Source organism: Plodia interpunctella, chromosome Z (assembly GCF_027563975.2).
Source record: "Plodia interpunctella isolate USDA-ARS_2022_Savannah chromosome Z, ilPloInte3.2, whole genome shotgun sequence".
Lineage (NCBI taxonomy): Eukaryota > Metazoa > Arthropoda > Insecta > Lepidoptera > Pyralidae > Plodia > Plodia interpunctella.
The window spans coordinates 2,627,404-2,652,954 of NC_071324.2; the positions used below are offsets into that span (position 1 = coordinate 2,627,404).

The following is a 25,551-nucleotide window of genomic DNA, read 5'->3' on the forward strand; positions in this document are numbered from 1 at the left end:
TATAATAAGAACGGACAGGCAGACATATCTCACAAGTATTTTCTAGTCATTGTTTCAAGCGCTCCAAACAAAATGATACTAAAACGTGACGTCATGTTTAGAGTAATATCTTTTAGGTCTCGTCTTTAAAAGCGTTGTCATTTTATAATAAGAATGGACAGGCAGACATCACAAGTATTTTCTAGTCATTCTGATACGGAACCCTATATCGTAAAATAGGTATAAATTGTTACCATGCCATGGTTTTGGTTAAGACGTCATCGTAAGCGACAGTTGCAATGAAATGAATCCATGCAAGCTAGATAGCAAAGTGTGTAGATTTTATCTGTCACTTTCACTTTGTCAGAATTTTTAAACAACTTGGCCTGACACTTCCACCTGGCATCCATCCACTCTTCCCACAACACATCATATCAATAACAATAGTAAGTAGGTAACAGATAAAAAATAATATTTTCGTCCATTCGCCGGTGTTAATTTATTCTTAATTTTTGTTATTTGCATCGAAGCAGAAATGAGACATTGCATTCAATAAATTGTTGTAATAAGTGCATACAATTATTATAAAACTACACTAGAATACATCTTCTATCAGGTAACAAAGATAAAAGTTTTATCACCAATGTTTATTACTAATTTTTTTCCGAATATAATTAAAATTTTATAGCTATTTATTTTTTTATCTATATTAAATTTACAGGTTTTCAACACAATCCCTATAACTTTGTTGATAAACAATGGCGTTTGCATCTTCTTTAGGAATACATCCATATCCTGTCAGGGTTTAATATTTTACAAATATCTGAATTACAATATCTAAAAGATAAATTAGTCCTAACCTAAATAAATATTTGTATTGACATGCAGAATGCATCTATATAAAATGTAAATGTATTGTAGAAATGGAATTAGTACCTACTAATTTCATGGGCAAATCTTGGCAATATTTAATACAAAAGGTGCTGAAATATTTTTACTTACCCACCAAATTATACTTATGAATTACCACATAAGATAAATGGAAGTTTCTATTTATATCAGTCCGTATGAAACATTTCAACACACATGTTTTGGGAGTGAAAATTATTTGGAATTTTATCTCTTTGTTACAGATCATAGTACAATTATAGTGTGTTAGTACCTACAACTTATGATTCTATAAACATAACATGTTCAAAATCGAGTCATATGTGACTCCGATTTTATTGAGTTATGTTGACAAATATGTACGAGATTTCAAACCGGCTGATGCCCAGGTAAATGCAGATTGGGTATTGCTTTAAAAACTTATTTAAAACTATTTAGAATTTCTGCAAAATTTAGATGAAAGTGAAAGTTCAGTTCAGTTCAATTCAATTCAATAGCCTTTAATGCTGCATATATATTTACAAAATTGATATATTACTATATTAACACATCAGTTCAAGTGGGGTTTCTCTACTCAGCGTGTCCTTATTACACATGGGCCTCCTCCAAATCTTTGTAAAGTTTTGTCAAATCTACTCAGGTTGACTCCTAACATAATGCAAGAAAATTTCATTCAATGGTGGTTGAATTAGTATAAAATTTATTCTTTTTGTTGACCAATTTTATAATAATCTGTCTGGGAGTTATGTTCAATTCATAATTGATTTTAGAAACCATTCCTTCCTCATAGAAATTTGAGGGATGGTAAAGAAAAATAAATGACAAGTAAAGTAACTGGTCATCATACTGGCATTCAGCAAACATTTGCTGTATCCAATATGTCTAATTGCCACAACCAATCATGTACAGCCAAAGTCAGTTATTAGAGATATGATCATCGCTATATTTTATTACAAACAGGTGTCATTATGGGGTGGTGGAGTGGCCCTGCACAATCTTGTGCTCAAAGCGGACGTCCTCCAGCAGGAGGTGGCCCTCCCCTTCACGCTGGTGTCGGGGCGGATCCACGAGCTCCTCATACAAGTTCCTTGGACCAAGATCATGTCCGAGCCCATAGTTGTTACCATAGATACCATAGGTCAGTGTATGTCGCTACTAAACTATTACTATATACTAAAATATTTTTGTGTTTGGTAGCTACTTTCATGAATAACATAAGCTGTCTCAAATAGTGAAATTCCCTTGGATCGTAGTTGTAGTTCTAGAAAATACTTCCTCCTTCTCTGGAAATTGTTGCTAAATACCAGAAACCACATTTAGCAATAATATAAATATAATTTCTTATCAATGATATATAATTTTAATATTGATACAAATTCAATGTCTTATGTTTTAGAATGTGTTCTGAGTCTAAATCGTCCTGCTCCTTGTGATGCCAATCAACCTGCAGAAACAACCAGGTATAATTATTTATAATTTTAATGAACCATTGATTTGATCTGACAACTAAGAATAATTGAATCAGAACAATTAGGAAAGTGGACCCTCGACTCACTTAAGGGCTGAGGAAGAAACCGGAAAAACAGTTGAAACGCCTCTCAAATTAATGTCTTTCTTCATGTCTTTTATTCTTTGTGTTTATTAGCTTTTCTATTACCAGTTTCAAGTTTTAGATTGGATGTAGATTTTTAAATTTCAAAATAAAAATTTTAAATAGGTTTTTATATAGTTAAGGCATAAGCCACTAGAAGTTAACGTTTTTCAACACTGTAAAATCTCTAAAACATTGTTGATAACATCCCAAAGAAATGAACTTGGGGCAAAAATACATTTTTGTATTTCTATTTGCAGTCCAAAGTCGCAAGTAGTGGAAGCGCCTCCGGGATATATGCAAGCGCTGGTCCGTCGCATCGTCAGCAACATAGCGCTGAGGGTACACCATCTGATCGTGAAATACGTGCAGGATGACATAGTGATGTCGCTCAACGTCAAGCATGTGGCGGTCGACAGTGCTGGCGCCAGCTGGCACCCCACTTTTGCCGGTATATTCATTATTGTTTTAGTTTTTAATGTAGTTATACTATTAAGACCCACGGACCCATGGAGTTGGGCTTTTGAGGCATAATGGGGCCAATGACAGATGAAGTGAGGCTTTTTTTGTTTATCTAAAGGCTGCATCTGTTCTTTCATGCTCGGGGACGCGTGCACAAGTACCAAACGGGTGATCGGTCTTACCATTCTGGGACCATTTCACCCAGTTCCCCGAGCCAGTAAAGATTCAAACTTTCTCTCGTGTTTGGGTGTTCCTTATTTTATTGGATGTGCCCCGAAGCCTTGGGGCCGTGTATGAATGACTAAACTTCGTGCTTTTGACTATTCACCAGCTTGATGTCAACAACCACTATGTGCCGTACAGTTAAAAACTTTGTATATTGATATGACACAATATATTTCGCCCACAGACATAGATTCCTCATACCCGGTGATCCGAAGGCTGGTTAGACTGGACGACCTAACACTGTGTCTCGACCGGGCGGACTCCGACGGCAAGATACGGTACTACCAGGAGCCGCTGTTGTACCGCTGTCAACTCAACTTCAGGTAGGTTTTTTCTTAAAATCTGTATGCTTTTATTTTGCATACATATAGATTGAACTATTGATAAGGACATATGGTACCTTTCATCCCGGAAAAATAACTGTTTTCGTAGGAAATTCACGCGGGCGAATCGCGGGCAAAAGTTAGTATACATGTTAATCAAGCACAAATTTCAATTTTCACGTAACAGTTTTCCGTTTTTACAGGGTGTCTACAAAACTAGTGTCAGCGAACACCCGCCGAGCAAGTTCGCTCTCCATCCAACTTCGCTCGTCCAAGTTGGGCTTCAGTGTGACCAACGACCAACTAATTCTGTTGATAAGGTTGCTGAGAGAACGGACCCTTCAAGCGGAGAAGCAACCCGCCCCTCCCGCCAAGACCCCTAATGAACCTAGAGAAACGCCAACACGTAAGTATTTTTATAATTAACGGGCGCTTTAGCGCGATTGTGTCTGACAACATCATTGTATTTTTGTAAACTGTGCTAGAACCACTATTTTTGTGTTATAGCCAAGTCGACTTTGATGATTTTCGTACAAACTTTTCGAGGGTTTATTATTGAAAAAAAAAAGCTATGTTGGAATCCGGTTTTTCAACTAAATGCATACCAAATTTCATCAAATTCTGTCATTTTAGTTGTTAAAACGGAATAGAGAAACAGATTTTAAGATTTATAATATTAGTAAGGATTTGATTACATTCCATCGATCGCACTTTACCATATTTATTATTGACAGAACGAGGCAAAGCATACTCTAACTTAAAGTATGCTTTAAAATGTTTATGAATAAGGGTTAGTTTTGATGAATATCCACAGACACTGCCTCGCAAGGCAATGTAAGTCATGCGGCTGAGCCAGTCCGACAGGAGAGCTGGTCGGAGTGGGCGTGGTCGTGGCTGCCGGCGTGGAACGACCGCGAGGGGGGCGTGGAAGAAGCCCCCCAGCCCGCCACCCCCCTCCCCATCTTCATCACCGCATACCTCGATGACATCTCACTGGCTTACAAGGTCAGTTACTCAAAATCGCGGTTCAACGATCTCTTTTTTTTTGTAATAAGTCTTGTGTTTATAAGTCCCGTGCAGTCTGTCTGTAAAGAGTGGATAATTGTGTGTACAACAACAGCGCAACAGTCTTCACAGCAAACTCCAGGAGTGCTCTGCGCTGGTACGGCCACGTCTTGTGTAGACTATGTACGACTATGACGTAAATTATCTACGGAATAAATGTCTAGCTATACCGCTCCCGCCTGGCCTTGGCAGAAGAGGCAAACCCATGAACCCACTCCTGGCTTGTTATCGTCAAGGATGATATGTGTGCCAATGGCCTGACAACTAGGGATGACGACGACCGTGCGAAGTGGAGACGAACAAGTAACAAAGCTGACGCTGAGTTCCGACGCTCAACGGCCAAACACTAAAGACTGTAAGACACACATATTGACGTCAAAATTTTACAAACTAAGTTTACTGCCGACTTTCAGAACGCAAGTGGAAAAGAATCGGCGCAACAAACTTCACCGCAGCCTTTTCGACAAATTTCAGATAATGGAAATGGAGTCTTCAACCCGGAAGCGCGCGCGCAGCATACTAGAGTTAAGTGCGGTGCACGCGGCTGTGAAGAGCAGCATTTGCGCGCCGACCACTATGCGCGTGCGCTTCGGTACGCGACTGCTCACGCTTTGTTCGCACGGAAAATGCGTGTGTGGCCACTTGGATATTAACGCGGTGAGATTTTACACGCTTTTAACTTCTAAAAACAAAATTTATTTCAGACTCGATGGCCCGTGACTTTGCTACTACCCGAAAGTATGTCTTTTCCCTGCTATCAACTAATAACAATATGCTAAATTTAATGAATTGGTTAAGTAGATGAAGCTTGAAAATGAAAGTAATAAACTCAAATTCGCATTTATAATTCTTTTAGCATTTGCAATGAATCACATTATTTTAATGCTTTTTTGGGTGTTGCTTTTGATGCTTTGATGGATATATGGGTGAGAGGAAGACCTAAAATAGAGATGTATGGATTGTGACAGGGAAGGGAATTGTTAGGGGTGGATTTAAGGGGTACAGCTAGAAATACGGAATTATGGAAAGAACATACGTATTGGTTACATACATTTGGTTGGTGATGTTACGTTCCAATTTCAGACTCAACACCTACCCACGATGTATTTCAAACGTGCTGGCGGCACTGAGGACAGGGAATGGTCCTGGCCCGAAGAACTCATGAACGAGGCGGAGAAAATGGAATACGCTCAGGCCATAGACGAGGAGTTCCGCGCGTCTCCCGAGCCTGCGCCCACGCAGACCACGCGTGATTCTGTGCAGGTGAGTAATTAATTAAAAAGTACACTAGGTACTTGTAAAGTAGTATTTGTTTGCCTTTTATTAGACACACTGCAAGACAATTTTTTAATATTGACATTTCAATAATTTAAAATTCACAATAAATTTAGGCCCTGTTTCACTTTCATATTGTAATTTGACAGAAAAATTAACCTGCTAAATAAATCTGCCTGATGTGATTGGCCGTTAGCCCTCTTGTTGTTGCATGGCCAACACCTGTAAACTCTATTTTTATACCTATTCGTTCGACATGTTACATATAGACTAACATATACATGCCCCTAAATTACATAAAAAAGAATATTAAAAAAACTAAAGTGTTGGCAAACAGTCTCAAAGGCGGTCGTCAGCGACGAGACCGGAAGACGAGACCGAGACCAATCCGGGCCAACCGGAAGAGCCGAGCCCCGCGGAGCCGCTGGAGGACCTCGACGAGCTGTGGCTCAAAATGGCGCCGGTGCTGTACGTGGAGTACAACCACGAGAGGGCCCCGCCACAGCGGCAGGACAACCCCTATGATAACCCGCCCAAGGATTTTGAATACAGGTATTTATATTACTGGACTACCTAATAAATCCTAAATAATAATAATACACTCTACTACATTATAAAGAGGTAAGCGTTTGTGAGTTTGTATGTTTGAGGCGGGTAATCTACGAAACTACCGAACCGATTTCAAAAATTCTTTCACCATTAGAAAGGTACATTATCCAAGATTGCTATATTTTATCTGAAAATTCCCACTAGAGCGAAGCCCCGGGCAACATCTAGTTATCAATAAAAACGTTATCCTCTGATTAGCCTCGAAATAGTTTTTCTTTGTATTGTCTCGTTCTTTCAATGTCAAGTACTGAAGAGAAAAGGAGAACACAAAGAAAATCCACTATAAGTCTAATAAGAGAACTATATTTTTATTAATATAGCGGATAGAATATACTCAATCAAAAATACACTCTACTTTCCAAGTTTTTATTTAACTTTTTTATTATTAAGTTTTAATTTTCTTTTTCAGTGACTGGGTGGAAATATGCAATATGAACGTGAAGTTGGACCCCGTGGAAATAAGACTTTGTATGGGCCTCATACATCGCATGCAAGTCCTGGAGCAAGCTTTTCAGGACTTGCCGCCTATTCTTGACCTGGGTATGATTGTTTGACTTCACTGTGATGATTAGTCTTCGTACGTAGCTTTTGTGATTTATATCGCTGAGAGGCGCAATTGTGAATCTACTTACAATATATCAAGTCAAATTGTGGCTTGTGGTTCCGTAAATCCATAATAAATAAGACGCCTATGTTACTCCTGAAGGTTTAGTCTATCCCTGTGCCAAATTTAATCAAATTCGGCTCAGTAGGTTTTGAGTTTCTTCATTACAAATAAAAATACAAATTCTTTTTATAATATTAGTATGGATATATCTCTTTCTGAACGGTCTTTAATTTTTTATAGAACTCCCGATACGTAAGTTAACTGTGGAGGAAAACGAGGCGCTGTTGGACAATCTGCCGCAGAGGAAGATTGTGATTGAGGTAATTATAATAATATTATATGAAAAATGTTAACCCTTCTGGTATGATAGGGTCCACATTGATTTTCGACATTCCTTTTCAGCAGTGGTCGTTCCGGAATACTAGTAGCTAGTAATTTGTGGCTTTGGTAAATATTATTTAATTTCGAATATGACGTGAATAAGTGCATGTGAAGGTCTAATTTCGAATAAATTATTTGATTTTAATAATAATAAATAGTACATTCTTCACCGAGAAATGAAAGTCGCAGATTCATTCTAACGAGGATATATATCCTCGTAAATAGTCTCTCGAGTCATAAACATATGTTTATGACTCGAGACTTTTAAGTCGAGACACACGAGTTGTGAATCGTACTTCCAAGTGATACATAATGCTTTATACGACACCCGCCTACTATAAAAATAAAAAAAATTGCCGATAATAAAAAAAAATGTATTATAAAATACAATTTCTAATACATAAATAATTACTACAATCAAATATTCACAATCGCAGTAGTTTGTATTTTTTTAATGTAGAATTTTTTTTCTGCAAATTTTCTGCATTAAAAATACTTGTTTTAAAAAGGAATTACATATCATTGCTGTCTATTAAATATTGATGTAACACGACGCAATTGTGCTTGGATCTGTGTAAATAACGTTTGTATACAGCGATCTTCGCATTTATTTCGACCGGGTTATAATTATCAATTTTTCAGTTTGGTTTTTGCGTAATTCGCTAATTCGGTAATTGCGTACTTTCGCTTGAAATTTCAAACATCGAATTTGATTCTTTCAGAGCAATTACTACAGCCTACCTTCCCAAGGCGGATAAGGTACATAGAGACGTAACATCTTTTGTACTACGACTTTTGTCTAAACGTAATAAATACAGATATTTTCCTTTTTCTAGTTTTAATGTCGTTTAACATTATTTATAAAACGTTAACTGTGTTCGATTCCGCTACATAACGTTAATACGTGTTGCTTAGCTATTACATGGAGTTACGATGTGTAGAATCGCAAATTAGATTGTATTTTTTTTATATGAATAAAAAAGACTACGAATTGCGAAAAGTCGTAGAATAAAAGTTGCTTGTTTTGATGTACCCAAGTAGTCTTGTAAGTTTTGCGTTTGATACCAGTAACCCTGTATAAATGAGTTCTAATAACGTATCTTAGGTGGAAGGCACGAACTTGACAGTCCACCCGTTCAAACATGGCCACCACGGCCAGCCCACCCACCACGAGAGGCCGGCCAAGTTCCCGCTGCTGCTGGAGGTGGACATTCCCAGCGCTGTCGTCGTAATCAACGGCCCTTTGTACCCGCACAGGTAATCTATCCCACTGTCTTGATTATATTTAACAGATACTGAGATTCCTGACGACGATTACGTGTACGGGAATGTAATTTTTAACATAGCACAGCATAAGTACTGCTCTCTGCTCCCTGGAAGCTGTCTCATATGTTCCCGAATGCACTGCGGCTAGCTTCTTACTATTATTTTAGAGTGCTTGTGCCCGAACTTACGTATAACACACATAACAACACGTTAATCATAGTAAAAAAAAATTGTCTGATACGTAATTTATATGAGATCAAACAAAATTTTGTAATTTTTTACTCAATATTCAATACTTTATTTTTACATAAATGTGGTTACATCAGTTGTTGTTACATTATATTGTCCATCACACAAGCCTAATCTGGCCATGCAAAACATATTGACATAAAATAGGAATGATTGTTGTGCAACAATTAATTACCTTATTTTCAAATTTGTTTGGATATTGCACGTGAAAGACTGTGAAATAATACTTTTTCAAGCAAAAATAATTATTGTATGAAATTCGAAGTATGGGTAGAATATCTTAGCAGGTACTTTATTGTAATAATTACTTTGTTGAACATTTATATACGTGATAAACAATACTTATTACAATACTTATTGTCACAATCATTACAATATCGTTCCTTAGAGTATGTTCCGCCGCCTGCCAACTACCAGAAAACACGGGCCCGCTGTTCCAAGGCGCCCGGCTCAACATATCAGTGGCGCTCCCCTCGCTGCAGTTCCGACTGGTGTCCCCCCGTGACCCCCAGCCGCGGCCCTGCGCCAGGACTGACCTGAAACTGCTTTTGCATATTCTACTTAACAAGGGCTACTTCAACAAGCGAGAGACTGTCAGACTGTCCTACTCTATGAAAATCCGTGAGTTTTTCACGAAATGTCATAATGCCAACTAATATTATAAATACAAAAGTGTTTGTTTGTTACCTCTTCACGCATTATCTACTGGACCGATTGTTATGAAATTTGGTACACGGGTAGAAAATAACCTGAAATAACTCATATGATACTTTTATCCCGAAATTCCCAGGGGAGGGAGGCCCCGGGGTGCAGCTAGTTCCCAATATATAATAGTTATGTGTAATCATTCGTATAGTACGTCGCCGCAGATGCAGTGCAAAGACATGTAACTATGACGTCACTCACATGAAAAGAAACAATTCATTGATAAATTTTGACAGGGATGCGGTAAATATATAGTTTTCGGTATACAACATTAATATTTTTCATAAAGAAAACATTTGTTTGATAGATTTATCATCCAACAAATGCTCGTTTCTAAAGCAATTTGACGAGTAGTTTTTAGACAAGAATTTTTAATATTTCAAATGTGTGTTTAAATGTTGTAAAAAATAAATAATATGATGAGAATTCATTTAATTACTAGAATTACTTGTTTTTTTTTATATTTCGAGACATAAATCAAGCCCCCTGATGATTAAACTGGGTGGGTGAAAGTTTGTGTGAAAATGTCTGTTCCGCTTTCGCAGATAAATTCATCCTGGCGAAGTCGCGGGCAAAAGCTCGCATACTAAATACCACAAAAAATGTTGTTCAATCTACTGAACAAGGTACACAAAAGTAGGTCAGAAAATTGTTAGTATTCAACTATGGTGGTATTATTTTACAAAAACACCACTCATCATTATCAAGCCCCTACAAATTTTGTATTTGTACTTTTCAGGTGAAGCGAACATAAGTGGGTCCGCGGCGAGATTGGAAGCCGCGTATCAAGTCCCCGCCTCCATGTTCAGCAGCCAGGCCACCAATGCCCTCCGATACACCTCACTGCCCAGCGATGCCTTCCATGACGAAGGTAATCTCGTGTTGAGTAGTGCTTCGATGTTCCATGGCCATAGTTGGCCACAGTTTCAAAATGGTCGGCTTTTCACTGCGTTGTATAAAAACAAAGTCGCCCTCCGCGTTTGTTTATTTCCAAGCTTCTTCTTTTAAACCGCGCAATGGATTTAATGCAGTTTTCACTATTTAGACTATTCCCGAAGGTTTGTAGACCTCGTGAGAAGCAGTCGAGTCGCTAGTAAATAATATACTATTGAGCAATATACTCATGAGTTCGTAGGCTACGATCCCATTTTGTTCGAATACACATCCTAAAGATGTAATGTGCAAAATACTTTGTAGTTCCGCGTATGTTTTATTTTAGTTATCAAATTGGTTAACAAACGTTTGGTTTACAAGTATTGATAGTTGTCAGATGCTTTTTAAACAACATAAAATTCTAACATTTCCTTCACTTTACATACTTGAGGTTGCTATATTTGTTAAATGTAATGCTCATTTATTCCCACGCCTTTGTTGTGTTAAGAAATCATCGGGATAATTATAGACTATGTTTACACCCTTCTAAAACGGTATTACTCAGTAAAAGTATTGTATGTATGGCACCTAAAATTTGTTATACAAAATTCCACAACAAATTAAAGATCAGAATTTAAATTTATTTAAAAAGCACCTTAAGTCCTTGCTGATTGATAAATGATATTATAATTGGAACGATTTTTTTAATGATTTTGATAAAAATTTAGTTTAGTTACTTTTATTTATTCGATTTTGTTTTGTGGGATGATGCATGCTCTCCATTTAAATTTGCATACTCGTGGACGGTGAAACATGTAGAATTAAGCTTTTCTTTTAACACCACATTGTAAAAAAAATGTAAACTCATGTTTTTGCAAATAAATAATCTTTGTCTTTGTCTTTGAAAATAGAAAATACCATATGAGCTGTTCCAGTAAGACTACCCGGGCAACTAATTTCATAAAAAATCGTCTAGTACACTTTGCCTAATTGAATTACAAACATCCTCACACACATACAAACCTTTGCTTTTATAATCTACCTGTAAAAGGTACAAAACTATTTTTAAAGAACTAAACCTTTTGTCCCTTTGCAACACCGAATAGATTTTCAGGATTGGTTTCTAAACACCCAGTAAAAAGAGGACACATCACCCTCATTATTTTCTACTCTTTAAAGACAAAATAGAGTCTGTATGCATCAAATTTTTCAAATTCTTCTTTTTGTTAATTATAAAGTCCACTTCAAACATTTACAAAAAGAAGCAATCACATTCCACTTTAATGTTACGAAAATTGACACAGATATGAAAAACATGTCGATTTCGATTGACATCTATTGGTAAAGGGAATTAACTAGTCGCAACCAACCCTTCGTAATATCATTTCGCACATGCGCCGTGGGCCGTTGAGGTCCCTTGATGTGATCTTGTGCACAAGATGGCACTGGCTGTACAGTAAAAGTCGCTATCGTTTGTCTCGGGGTTCCGTACAAGTAGTCTGAGGGAGCCCGATGCGGCAATAACTTGATTGACTAGACAGCCGCAGCTGTCTAGACAATCAACTTCTTCCTGCGGTAACACCGCTTTTTTGCCCACATAGCTGGGATTAAGCCTCTTGGATGATGGCTTGATTCCAGGTATGTGCAAAAACTATGAACTATGAAGACTTCGTTTGCACTAAGCAAGGCAAGTTGCACTAGGCCACATTTTCAGAAAAATAATGTTTCATTGTCCTGCGTCAAAAATTTTGCTCATTATGAATTAATTGGCCCACCAATAGGACTTATCTGTAGATTTATACACTAAAGTTTGGTGGTTAGCTTTGTATCAAAGTGTAGTTTCACTATTCACTTGTTTAACCTTAAATGCCTTAGCAAGTCTAAAAACTATGTACCAAAAAGACTTAGTTGTCAATAACACGCCACTACTGGCCATTTACAAAAAAGATAGTGAAAAATACAATAGGCTGAGAAAAAATAAGATGGCTATGATGATGATGATAAAAGTCAGAATGTATTTTTTAAGTTAAGGTATTGGTGTGCGTGAAAATAGTGCCATTATTATGAAGTTTCAAGTGCATTTTTAGTTCTTCCTTAAGATATCCTTGGCTCACGTCACTCTACTATTTAACCTACATTTACGAGTAGTCATTCTAACAGCATTTCTTATGTTTTCAGAGGCAGTGACTCTCGATATAACTGTTGAGGAGGTGTCCGCCCGCGGGTACCTAACTCAAAGCATGAATACTCACATAATTTCACTGCAGTCGGCTAGAGCCACGGCCTTCCATGCTCCTAGTAAGTTTAATTCTTTATTTTTTAGTAAATATTTAAAATTTTAAAGTGAGTTTGTCACTAACTATTACGTAATTCGAAATGTATCTTACGTACATGTATTGAGCTGTCTAGCCTGATAAGAAAGAAGCATTAAAGTGGTAGTAGAAAAATTTAACTGGCGTAGTTAAATTTTATGTAAAAAATAACAGTGAGCGACAGGGGTTGACGATAGCCGGGGCGACATAGAAGTGAACTTGCTTGTCCTGCCCCCCATATGTACCTCGCCTTATGTCATCCGCCAAAGTCCAAGGTACGGACTTATCATGTCACGTATGAAGAGTAGAAATTTTTCATGAATTACATTTTTGTGCTATTGCAAAATACCAAATTCAAGATTGGATACCCAACGTTGCCAGCCAAAATAGATACGGTGATACGGTGCCCTCATTCATATTCTAATCTTTATTGACAGACCGTACGAGCTTTCACCTGCGTTTTCATCTGAATTTAGATGATTTCTTATCATATCGACTTGATGTTATTCAATACTAGATTTTATTCGCGGCTTCGCCCACATGAACTTCCCACGGGAAATGTACTTTTCCCCGGAATGACAAGTATTTATGCTATCAATAAGACGTATGCTAAGTAAACCTGTGTCCTTCTCCTTACTCTTAACTATATGTATGAGAAATTCCAAGAAGATTGGTTGAGTAGATAAAGCTTGAGAGGTGACAAACAGTCTTATTTTCACATTTATTTAGTTGGGATTTTTATGTTTTCTTGCAGAAGGCGAGCCCTTGAAACAAGCATGGATATGCTGCGCGCCTGAATCACCATCCACAATGTGAGTGATGTATTTTTAGTGTTCCTCTACTTACAGATACAGCATCACGTTTTTATCCGTTACAGGTTAGACAAAGCCAAGGTTTTTCCTCTAGGATTTCGTTTTATATTATTACGTAGTAGCTGCGCTCCATAAGAATTTCGGCTAGCGCGAAGAAGAAACAAACATACAAACTTTCACAATAATATTATTAGTGGGATCTTATTATTGTCGTAAGTCAATGATTGAGTAATAATGTTTTTAGGCGTTTTAACTTGCCCTATTAGTTGTTATAATTGAAAAAAAAATTTTGGAATACATATTTTTTGTAAATGACAATTCATGATCTGTAGATTGACCAGGTTCGGCTCCCAACGAGGGAACTCCTCAGCGGTTTAATGAACTGATATGATATTTCTGTTACGCGTTAAATGAAACAGCATTCCTTTGATAATGAAAGCCAATGTCGAAAATGCCATTTTTGTGAAAATTTTATAATTAAATTTTGTTTCAGACCATATCTAAGACTAGCCGTGCAATGGTGCACAGGTCCGGTACCCGACGCCCTGGACTACCTGGGCATTTGGACGGAACCCACAGCCTTTTCCGTCGACCCGCTGTTCGTCACGTTCCTCGCTTACAAGCCACATTTGAAATCTGGTTATTATTATTATTTAATGTATTAACTAGCTGCGCCACGGGGCTCTGCTCCCGTGGGAATTTTAGAATAAAAAGTACGATATGTATCAATGTACCAAATTTCTGAACAATCCGTCCAGAACATTTCGCCTGAAAGAATAACATACATACACATGTATATCCTCACGAACTTTCGCATTTATAATATTAGTAGTATTGGAATAAAAATATCCAACTACATCTTCTTCTTCTATGGGTGCCTCTCCAAGTAGTGAAGGTCAGCGATTAGCATGGCGAAGTCCTTCTTGTCCTTAGCGGAACAGCTCAGCTGCGCTCGCTATCCCGGTGCATTCTCGGATGTTCCGCAGCCAAGATTTTTTCCTTCCTCCAACCTTTCTCTTCCCAGCGACTTTACCCATCATTATTACTTGTAGGAGGTTGTATTGTTGATGCCTACATCTTGTTACTACATGGGACTGACGATGGTATAGCACTATAGTAGGATCACCCGTCAGATGTCGTACGAAGCGAGTAGTAGTGCGACTGATATAGGCGACCATAACATTATCAAAGAGGGTTCACGTCAGGCAAGCGACCGGTTAGAGGTCTCCAGAGTATTTAATCATAATAATAATTAAAAGTAAATAATTTTGTTATTGAAAGATGTGGACCAGGGTGGAGGAGACAAGCCAAGGACAAAGAGGAAGCTGGGAGGCTTACGCCAGAGAGGCGACTGTCACAAACATATAAATGAGCACTATATACTAATAATGCATGCAGAAAGTTAATATATTTAAATGAATTAAATAATAATATAAAATAAAAACAAAATATTTTGTAATAATATAATATTTTGTAATTTTGTGAGAAAAAATAAAGACTACTTTTTTATTACTTTTCTTATTACAATAAATAATGTAACTTAGAATATAACAATTTCTGACTCAACTTGTAGGATCAAGATCATTTGGCTAAACTTACCAGTAAAATGCTGGACACGTTTTATTATTGAAATTTACGTGTCCGATACGCTTTTTTCTTCAAACCACTTTCTAAATACATTGTATGAATGTTAGATTGTTCAGTTTAGAGCTATTTTGTTTCAAGGGTTCTTATATTTCTATTTCTATTTTATGTTTACAGATGGCTTTGCAAGTTCAACTGATATGCTGCAGGCGAAGAGCAGCCAATATTTCCAGAGACGAAGACCTACTCCTCCCGTGAGTTTCAAACATTTAAAACGTTTTGTAGTTTATTAAATGTAGCGAAATATTATGACACAATCAATAGTCTTAATTTGTTATATCTTAAACAATTTATTGAAACAAAATGCGTTGGTGGTGTAATGGTTAAGACGCCCACAACGGTGGCCACAGAAATACGTGTCATCGATTTATTTGCTTCTCAGTCGTCAAGCGGGCGCAGCAGCCGCGGGGCGGAACTAGTACATGTGCGCACGCGCAGTGTGGAGTCAAGTAGTGAGCGTAGCGAAAAAAAGGAACAAAAACCCGAACATATTGTGAGTATTGTTATTTTATTTAAATGGTAGTTATATATATTATTAGTATATATATATATATAGTGGTATATGGTAGTGGTATATATTATTAGTGATATATATAATGGTAGTTATATATATATATATATAGTATTATTATTTTAAAAGCTGGATAATTACCTCGTAAGGGAACGAATGTTTGGCTTCCGTTTCCGCATGCTTCCAGCAGAAGGGATATACCTAACAAGTGCTGGCTTGATATCGTCAAGGAAAATAACAACTAGGGACGATGAAGAACGTGCGAAGAGAAGGAGAAATAACACCACGATACAAGCATCCATTCATTAATGATGAATGCACGTATGTGTGTGTTTTACAATATTTTTTAATACTGTTGCGGTCGACACATTTTCCATTTTCAGATATCATGTATTCATATTGTATAGTAGGCAGTATCTTCTCTGTTTTTCTGTGCGCATAATGTATTTAGCAAATGTTTGACTATAAATTTAGCGCATAAAAAAACGAAGCCGCCATGTTTGGCGAACCGTTGCCGATTTTTTATAGCCGACATTTAAGTTAAACTGTATCACTAATATTAAATTTACTAATACCGGAAATACGATATTTCTAGTCACAACCGAAGGAGCTGTTCACCGGTCAAACGCTAGTGGCGTTCTACGAACGTCTGCGCCGCATGCTCATAAACATAGAGCTGGGTTTGGTGTTGGTGTACGTCACCTCGACGACTGTGTCCGCGCTGGACTGCGTCTGTATCCGTGACGCAATGGAGCGCCATGCGGGTATCTCTTCTGTGTTGGCGCTAGGGTAAGTCTTTATCATTAATAATATTAATATTATAAAGAGAAAATATATGTATTAAGAAATATTATTGTTTGTGATGAATAATTTGGAAAACTACTTCAGGTCGATTTTGATGAAATTTGTCATGAGACAGGCAAAATTTTTAGTAGTGACATAGGCTAATTTTTTACTTTGGGGCTATATGCTCAATGTTTGTGATTTGTCCTAATATATTTATTTACCGAAGCCGCTAATATATTTTTATACTATCAAGCAGACAAATAGACATGTGATTGAAAGTGGTCACCGCTGTTAATGGACGCCTGCATCACCAGGGGTGTCGAACACGCGTTACCGACTTCGTGTCCCAAGGTCTTTTCTGCCACATTACCCTGTAATAATACTGTCCCTCACACACTCATATCGAAACACAAACTGTTTGATTGGTGAAATAGCTATTCACGACCTTTGGGACCATTCAATATATTCATAAAAGATGATTATCTTTTTGTCAAGTGTGTTCTGCCCTAAGATTACGATCCTCCCGTCGTTCAAGACTAAGAGACACTTAGCCTTAGTGGTTTCTTGGAAGTTTACGACATGTTTTACACAAATGCGCATGAAAAATGTCCACGTACCTAACTTAAATAATGACAAAATTTGATATAAAATTCCACCCCTATAGGTATGGAAAACCAAAATTACTTTCTTAACTGACGTATTCTAGTTACAATCTACATTCCAGCATTTTTTTTATTGGCGTATAATAAATATTATGTCTTTTTCGCTGTTTTATATATATAGATAAATTTTGTAGACTGGGCCGTATTTCAATGCACTCGAATTCAACGAGGAAGCACTTGTGGCAGGACATTCGGCATGACGGGCCCACTTTTATTAAGAAAAAAGAACCAGGAGGTAAGTGTTAACATGTAAACATAGTATGTTTAATTACACGTGAATAATTTAAATAGACTGATAATGGTCCAATTTCATAATTAAACGATTTTGGCAATTGTAAAATATTTTATAATTTATATTACTTAAGTTATCGTGAAAATCGTAGTTTTGTTTAGGTATTTAAGTAAAATTATACAATATTAACACACCATTGAATTGAAATATGCTTTAAAAATTAAACGCATCGCAAATTTACAAATTGATTCATGTAGAAATCATAAATCACAATTATTTTATGATAACTGCAAAGTTTTTGGTTTTAGTGTATATTTTCAATTTATAATTACTGTAATAAACTGGGGTGTAACAAATGTCTGACTATTACGCTTTCATGACTAAATTACTCTATTAGATTTTTTTCTTAGATTTATAGTTAAAGGAATACAGATATAAGCATGAAAGTTTGTACGAAATTATCAAGATGCTTCTGCCGCTGCCTTAGCCGCGAGCAACAACTTAAACGTATTAAAATTAAACAGTAATAAGTGTTTGTGTTATCAATTTTATGTACCTATAAAAAACATTTTCAGCTTCAGAAATCGATGAAGATTCTTTCCCATGGAAGTTGCGTCTAGCGGACATGTCGTGTTACACGCTCGAAATAGGGTCAAATTTGACCGAAAAAGAAGGCTTGGACAAGTCAGCCAGCGGCCTTCGCTCTCAAATCAAACTGACCACGGCCGGGGTTCACCCTAGAACTGTATTAGAATTGACCACCACCACGGTTACCTTATCTGTGGTCACCAAATCATTGCAAATAAAGATACCCATAAAAACTGACCGGACATCGAGATCAACCACTGAGAAACCGGGGGTGGAGGTTAGTTGATGTTCTTTGTGCTTGTTAATAATTGTGGCATGTGGTTCCGCCCTAGAATAGGTCCACTCCATATCCCCCCGTGGATATCGTACGCGGCGTCTAAGGGACATATAGCCTAGGCAGCTGATACAATAATAGGTGTTTGTGAAGTGGCAAAGTTTGAAGGAGATGAAGAGACTATTTATAATGGTGATATATGATCTCCTCCACTTTATTCACGTTTGTTTCAGAAAGTGAAATACTTCCAGACCGGAGTAGATTTCCACCCGACAACGCTGAAGGAATTTCTGCGTGGGCCTGTCAGGTAACATTTATTTTGCATACATTAACAGTTGAAGAAGCAATTGAGAAGATGCTCTAATGAGAGAGATTCGCATACATACATAAAAAAGTGTCAATTAATTTATATAAATAAAGTAATGGAGATAACGATTGTATTTATCCAAACCAAATAATACGATTTTCTCATAAAAAATATTTATTTCAGGCGCAAGACCATAGAGGTAAGTTTCAAAAATTTATATTTTATCGTTCAAAAATTATGTATAATAACTTTTTTTTATAAATTTTCTTTTTTTATATAAAAATTATGTATAACAAGGTTTTTGGATAAGTGTTGAGAAATTATATATAAATAAATCATGCATTCATATAGCTAGTGAGCAGTTTTATAGGATCGTATTTCAAAGTATTGATATGTTTCGCTATAGGTGGAAAAGAAGGCAGAGAAAAAGCCATCGATTGAGAGACTGATGGTCGGGCCAGTTGTGTCGCTAGGCGTGCACATGCACGCAGACACACCACCTGTCGTCATCAGGATAGCTCATGATCAGGTACTTGAGAACTTAAGTGGTACATATCGATATAAGCGCATACAATGTAACTGTGTCTCAGTCTTGCAATAAATGCTTGCTTTGTGAAACGCAAGTCTATTATTTATCAACAACGAATACACGAAGAGGGAGACAGGGTTTATAAGGTATCAGTGAGTCGCTTGGTTTGTACCGGGCGTCATTATTAAAGTAAATAATGACGCCCGGTAAATGCTAAAGTATATAACAAAGTAAACTTTTTCCATTATATGAAAGTCTCCATTGATAATTATATATTGTTCTTAACAGGTCCACATAATGGGGTCTGCAATCCACTGCTTCAAACACATCATAACACTTCTGAAGCGGCAGCCTATCGCCAATCCGAGGAATCTTGGCCACCGGTCGCTAATAAGGTTCTATCCTATTTTGTAATTTGTTGATTTTAATATTTAATAGCTTTAAGGGTAGTTAAAAAGATGGTACAAGTTTCGTATAAAACAAATGCCTGACATGCGTCCCAATGGTCTGACTACTCAAGATGGCAATGACCGTGCGCATACGCAGTGAGCAAGAAAAGTTAGGAAAGCATATCCTCTTTAAAATTTAACTGTAACGTGTACAGTAAATGAAATAAACATACATTAATAATTATTAAGTGTTACATTTATTTGGTCGGGTCATGATGGAAAATGATCTTTTTCTGATTGGCCCGGGTCTTGGATGTTTATCTATACAAGTATGTGTTATAAAATATAGTATCGTTGAGTTAGTATCCCATAACACAAGTCTCGAACTTACTTTGGGGCTAGCTCAATCTGTGTGATTTGTCCTAATATATTATATATATATATAAATATATATATATATATATATATATATATATATATATATATATATATATATTTCTCTTTCAGGACCGTGTCAGAGGTAGATGAAGTAAGAGACAGTCGCTCCGAGAGCACAATTAGTGAAAATCCATCCGAACTTATTCCTATTTTTGAAGCCAAGCCAACAAGTGACAGTAAGTATATGTAATTTCTTTATGTTCTTTCTTCTCTTAAGAAAGAGAAAAATCAGAAGAAAAGATGAATTCTTTCTTTGTTTTCATAAATATCGATATATACCGATCTGCTTGCGTAGTGCGACTTTGCTATTTACATCTCACCATCGAGTCGATTCGCAGTGAGACGCAGCCAGCCAATCACAATGTGCCATTATGGCTCAATGACAACCACACGATTGGTTCGCTGCCTCTCAATCCGAAACGACAAGATAGTGAGAAGTGAAATGCAAACCCGTGCTTCACCTTTTGACCTAACAATCCAGGAGATCAAACATAAGACAATATTTCTCAACTCTCTGACTTGGTTCACCAACCTTCAGGTTATGAAATGTGAATGACACTTGGAACATAAATAACACACAATGAAACATGAATAACACACAATAAACTGTAGACGGAGAATTATCAAGTCTGAACTGTTAGCTTGTGTGTATGCGTCCCTTGCGGGTGTATCCCATGGACAGTGAAATGAACCTCAGTCGTCATCCGACCACCGTCGCCAGTAACACCTCTTGGTGAATTACCGTTAATAAAGTAATATAGTTTTGCAACAGCACATTTTCTTTTTATTTTTGCTAATAGTGTTATTACACTGGTGTTAGATTATATTCAAGTCGACTAAAGGTATCTGACATCGCTATTCACTTCCACAGTCGCATTCCCCGTGAAGAGGTCCTTCTGGTTCCAATGGGTAGTGAGCCGGGTGACGGTGGTGCTGTCCACGACTCAGGTGAAGTTCGCGCTTGAAATCGATGACGCCATCTCCACCGTGGACCTGCAGGAGCATTACAACCAGTGGAAGCTGAAATTGTCATCCGCTTCCATCAGACATTACGAGCGGTGAGTTGTTAATCTACATTAATACATACTAATCACACAGCCGGCCGAGCTAGATGTTATTATAAATAAATCTTTGTTTTTTATCTTCATAAAGTCGAATTTCGCCTCGCTACACCGGCCAATTGTCGGGAAGGGGGCTGAGGGGAAGGGGCGCCCATAGATGCCGTGTAAACTAAATCATTCAACACTCAACTTTTGAATTTCTTAACCGTTATAGTCATATCATATTTATCATGTTTTGTGACAATCCTGGCTGCATTGTCAACGCGTGCAGTGCATGCCTTTAGTAAGGCCGTCGGGCAACTGCATGAATCTTATTTAACTGTACTAATATTAATGGAAAACAATGAAAAAATGTGTAGGGAATAATAATTTTGGAAAATGCTCAACCGATTTTGAATTATTTCACCAATAAGAAGCTACATTAATCCGGCGCTGTATAATTTTAAAAGAAGTAAAAATAAACTTTGAAAGACACATTTAGGAAAGTTACTAAATTGATTTTTTTTTTTAATGTTGAAATGTTTGTTATTTAAATATTATTGTTATAGTTCTCCGGATGAATGGGTGCCCGGGGTGCTCGGCGGCCGCGTGTTGGAGGTCCGGGAGCCCACCAACTTGCGCGACGACGGCCATTTCATATCCATCACCATCACTCAGGCGCAGTAAGACACAATTCATCCTATTTATAGAAAACTAACGGCCTGTCTCGGCTTCATTCGGGTAAAACCATAATAAATCATACACCTAAATCTACCTTAAAAATCACACCATTAATTAAGTTAATTAGTTTATCGAGTTTGTACAAACTTCTTGCAGTATGTAAGGACTGGGTCCATATTCGAATGCATAAAATTATTAGGCATACGTTCAGTCGGCTTATTCATAGTCATAGCTGTTTTTGGCAAGTTTGTTTAATTGCAGTGGGCTACCGCCCTCGGCACGACAATGGTATTCTTAAGAAGGGGTTAAGTTAGGCAGAAGCCTGGTTGTAAAACACAGTTGAATCTATTAAGATTCAACTGTGTATATTCATTTATTTATAAGCTGATGACAGGATTCCGCGGCGTTTCAGCTCCGAAAGCGAGACGCATCTTTTGAAAATGAATGGAGATTTTTCGATATTTACAGAATTATCGAAAAATCTCCATTCATGTTTCTTCTCAATAAATAATTTTATTTTTTTTTCGTGTTTTCAGAATATCAAACCTTCCTGAAAGTTGGAAAGCGGAACTCCATCCGAAAATGCTGGAACGAGGACCGGTAAATAACTTGATTTATTAATTGAAAGGTTATAACGCCATTTTGTCTTCGACACAGTGGAATGTGATTGGCTTGCTGCGTTTTACTGTGCAAAGATTCGATAGTGAATCATGAGCTGCAATCTCTCAAAAAAAAAGCTGCAAAAAATATTAAAAATACGCTGGTGGTACCAGTAAGATTACAAGCCAAGGCTATATGCATCTCTTTCATCTGGTCCAATAATTTGAGACAGCTCTCGATGAATCACATCGGTATAAAGATCCATGCAGGGTGACTTGACACGCGGTCGACTGTACGTCATAACCTTTTAACAGATCAGCTGATTCAACAAGCTTGTGATATTCATTCAATGTCACCTAAAATATGATGGTTGTTTCATTAATCAAGTAGAACTATGGATCTGGTTCGATCGGGCGCAAAGAAGTAACAATGGAATACAATTTCAGAGTATGGACACAATGTGGGAAGTGTACGCGACGCTGTCGCCGTTAGAGGCCGTGTTGCAGCCAATCACATTGGAGCACGTGGTGCTGCTGCTGCAGCAGGTGTCACCAAGGACCTACTGCGTACTGACCACCGAGCCTGAACACAGGTGAGACAATACAATATGAAATGATTTATTGTAACTAAACTTGTATATAATATATACTATATAGCACCCCGTTCCGGGATATACACATAATAAATTCTCAGGAATCACACAAATTGTTGTTGAAAACCGCATGAAAATCCGTGCAGTAGTTTTTGAGACTGACTTGACGGCAAAAAACTAGGATTGCTGACTTCATCTAATGTGGGAAATGGCCAAGAAGTATAAGAATATAACATTTCCAAAAATGTGTCCATTCAGACCGGACCAGTCGTTCCAGTGGCCGTTCATGTTCATCACAGCGGGGGGCATCCGGATCCTGATCACGGGGGAGGAAGAAGACGCCGACACACATGACACGTTCATATTCTCTGTGAGTTGTCTCTCTTTCATCTGAGCGAGCGTTTTCCCGGTTTCTATCTCAATTTTTAATGATAATGATCCATTTATTTGAGATAATAACATGATTACATAATTTGAATCCAGAGCTTTCCTAATTTTTCGTCACCATTCTTTGTGAGTTCTCTCTCATCTGAGCGTTTTTTTTTATTTTTCCGCGGCCATTGATAGTCAAAGCCCAGATACCGCTTACCTACATTTTTGTCTACATCCGTATTCTCTGCGAGTTCGTCTATTTTTATATTATAAAGTATATTTTAATAAAAAGTACATAAAAAAACAAACGTACGATTTACGATTGTGTTCGACACTAGTATATTTTTTGCAAGAATATTTCCCCGTCACAATACCTTTAAATATTGTTGTTTTACGACCGGCCACCGGCAACCGGTTGCTGTTGACATTTATGACATAAACGTGGAATAAAACGTGTTGGAAAATTCGAGTGTGTTGAAACAATAATTCCTGCTTCCTTGTATTTCAGATGGGCAAAATAACAGTGACTCCACATCCTGAAAATCCAATTTGCAGGTATTATCTCTTTTTCATTTATTATCTATTTTCAAATACTTTTGAACATTCTTAAATTAAAATGAATGAAATAATCTACTGATATAATATTATAAATGCGAAAGTTTGTGAGGATGTGTGTAATGTATGTATGTTACTCTTTACCGACCGATTATTATGAAATTTGGTGTACGAGTAGAAATTTTAATCCCGAAATTCCCACGGGAGAGAAGCCCCCGGGCGCAGCTAGTATAGTTTATTTTGGTTTCAGGCGGCCAATAAACTGTAGCGACCCGTTCTGGGCGTCCGGCAACGTGGAGTGCGAGGGTCGCCAGTACGACGTCCTGGTGAAGAATGTAGCCATCAAGTCCGCGCAGTTTAGACAGATCATCATCGAGGAAGTAAGCGTCTCTTATCCCGTTTTCCCTTTTTCTTCCTCAGCCGTTTAACTTCGACGTCAAAAGCGGTTTTCATATTATTTTTTAAATTTTCAGTTTACTAGTTTTTATTTATTTCAATAGTAATATAACAAAGACTACAATTTTGTCTCTAGTTCAAAAATCAAACTAGACAAGCATCATCTGTGATTGTCTTTATCCCTTCTGCCACATTGGAAACTATCGTTTGGAATCTGGTTTCCTAACCAGATATATTTACATGACAAAGTGAAAAAAGTATTGATGGCCGCGTCAAACCTTTTTTGTAAAAATGTAATGGGCATTCCGTTATATTTTCAGTCGATGCAAACTACGAAAGGTCAAGAAAATCCGGCTGTGAAGTGGACCAAGCCCCAGGAACAGAGTGTCGTCACGCCCGTCCTGCATGCGTGAGTACTTTACACATATCTACCGGCTCATTCATCCAAACTAAATAATTAAAGTGTACGTATACAACGTATACATAGATTTTCAGGGGGCTTACCATCATTCTTAACGCGATCCACTTTACGACCGAACTGAACGAATTCGTACCATCGAGTTATTTTTTTGTATGAATGCGATTCATTTTAGGTTCCTAAATTGAACTGAGTTGCATTGGAATCGTTCTGTAAAAGTTGATGGTAGGCCTGCAGATGTCAGAATACAAATATCACCATATTTTAACGCAATATTTGAGATAGTTGTCGAATAAACATGTATTATTTGCTGAGTGTCATTTAGTATGAATAGTTGTTTTGACATAGTTTTGAAAGTATTGCATGTATAAGCATGCATTAAAAGTATAAGTTTAAAATATACAAACATTATAATTATTATTACAATTTAATAGTCAAAGAAAAAGTTTGACATCACATCGTGTTTCACTTTATGAAAACAAATTTAGTGTTCCAGACATAGGTCCTGCATATTTAAATTTATTTTCAGCCAGCAATACATATTTTTATTGACGATTACTAACTCTTAGTGGTCGAGTTAGGGCTACGATAGCCATTGTAACTCAATGAAAATTGGCTATTTGCAAACCCCTTCAGATGCAACTTTTCACCAATTTTCCAGAAACCAAACATGAAAAAATATCTAGTACGACATCTATTGGAAAGTGATTAAAGTAATCACATCCAATTTTTTACATATTGTACATGCGCACATGCGCTTTGGGCCCTTGAGGTCCCTTGATGTGATCTTGTGCACAAGATGGCACTGGCTGTACAGTAAAAGTCGCTATCGTTTGTCTCGGGGTTCCGTACAAGTAGTCTGAGAGAGCCCGATGCGGCAATAACTTGATTGACTAGACAGCCGCAGCTGTCTAG

General features: G+C 37.3%; 1 protein-coding gene across 3 annotated transcripts in view; it reads left to right on the forward strand.

The window, feature by feature from the left end:
* Positions 1–277: 277 nt before the first annotated feature.
* Vps13B (Vacuolar protein sorting 13B) overlaps positions 278–25,551 on the forward strand; it is a 69,067-nt gene continuing 43,793 nt past the window's right edge. Inside the window, exons 1-37 of one of the 3 annotated variants that reach the window (XM_053767647.1) lie at positions 278–425; positions 1,113–1,256; positions 1,828–2,005; positions 2,264–2,327; positions 2,719–2,909; positions 3,330–3,468; positions 3,672–3,874; positions 4,283–4,473; positions 5,008–5,190; positions 5,617–5,796; positions 6,146–6,360; positions 6,827–6,957; positions 7,265–7,344; positions 8,511–8,662; positions 9,309–9,541; positions 10,365–10,496; positions 12,677–12,796; positions 13,565–13,622; positions 14,116–14,261; positions 15,384–15,460; positions 15,649–15,759; positions 16,373–16,566; positions 17,360–17,460; positions 18,033–18,322; positions 18,553–18,626; positions 18,810–18,825; positions 19,033–19,155; positions 19,444–19,550; positions 20,052–20,158; positions 20,854–21,040; positions 21,592–21,705; positions 22,240–22,303; positions 22,750–22,895; positions 23,154–23,265; positions 23,776–23,822; positions 24,073–24,202; positions 24,539–24,627. In XM_053767647.1, coding sequence (XP_053623622.1) covers positions 1,170–1,256; positions 1,828–2,005; positions 2,264–2,327; positions 2,719–2,909; positions 3,330–3,468; positions 3,672–3,874; positions 4,283–4,473; positions 5,008–5,190; positions 5,617–5,796; positions 6,146–6,360; positions 6,827–6,957; positions 7,265–7,344; positions 8,511–8,662; positions 9,309–9,541; positions 10,365–10,496; positions 12,677–12,796; positions 13,565–13,622; positions 14,116–14,261; positions 15,384–15,460; positions 15,649–15,759; positions 16,373–16,566; positions 17,360–17,460; positions 18,033–18,322; positions 18,553–18,626; positions 18,810–18,825; positions 19,033–19,155; positions 19,444–19,550; positions 20,052–20,158; positions 20,854–21,040; positions 21,592–21,705; positions 22,240–22,303; positions 22,750–22,895; positions 23,154–23,265; positions 23,776–23,822; positions 24,073–24,202; positions 24,539–24,627 — 4,772 coding nt within the window. In that variant the 5' untranslated portion in view covers positions 278–425; positions 1,113–1,169. Of the gene's footprint in view, positions 596–1,112; positions 1,257–1,827; positions 2,006–2,263; positions 2,328–2,718; positions 2,910–3,329; positions 3,469–3,671; positions 3,875–4,282; positions 4,474–5,007; positions 5,191–5,616; positions 5,797–6,145; positions 6,361–6,826; positions 6,958–7,264; positions 7,345–8,510; positions 8,663–9,308; positions 9,542–10,364; positions 10,497–12,676; positions 12,797–13,564; positions 13,623–14,115; positions 14,262–15,383; positions 15,461–15,648; positions 15,760–16,372; positions 16,567–17,359; positions 17,461–18,032; positions 18,323–18,552; positions 18,627–18,809; positions 18,826–19,032; positions 19,156–19,443; positions 19,551–20,051; positions 20,159–20,853; positions 21,041–21,591; positions 21,706–22,239; positions 22,304–22,749; positions 22,896–23,153; positions 23,266–23,775; positions 23,823–24,072; positions 24,203–24,538; positions 24,628–25,551 lie in introns of all 3 variants that reach the window. The other 2 variants (XM_053767648.2, XM_053767646.1) reach the window with 2 other exon arrangements.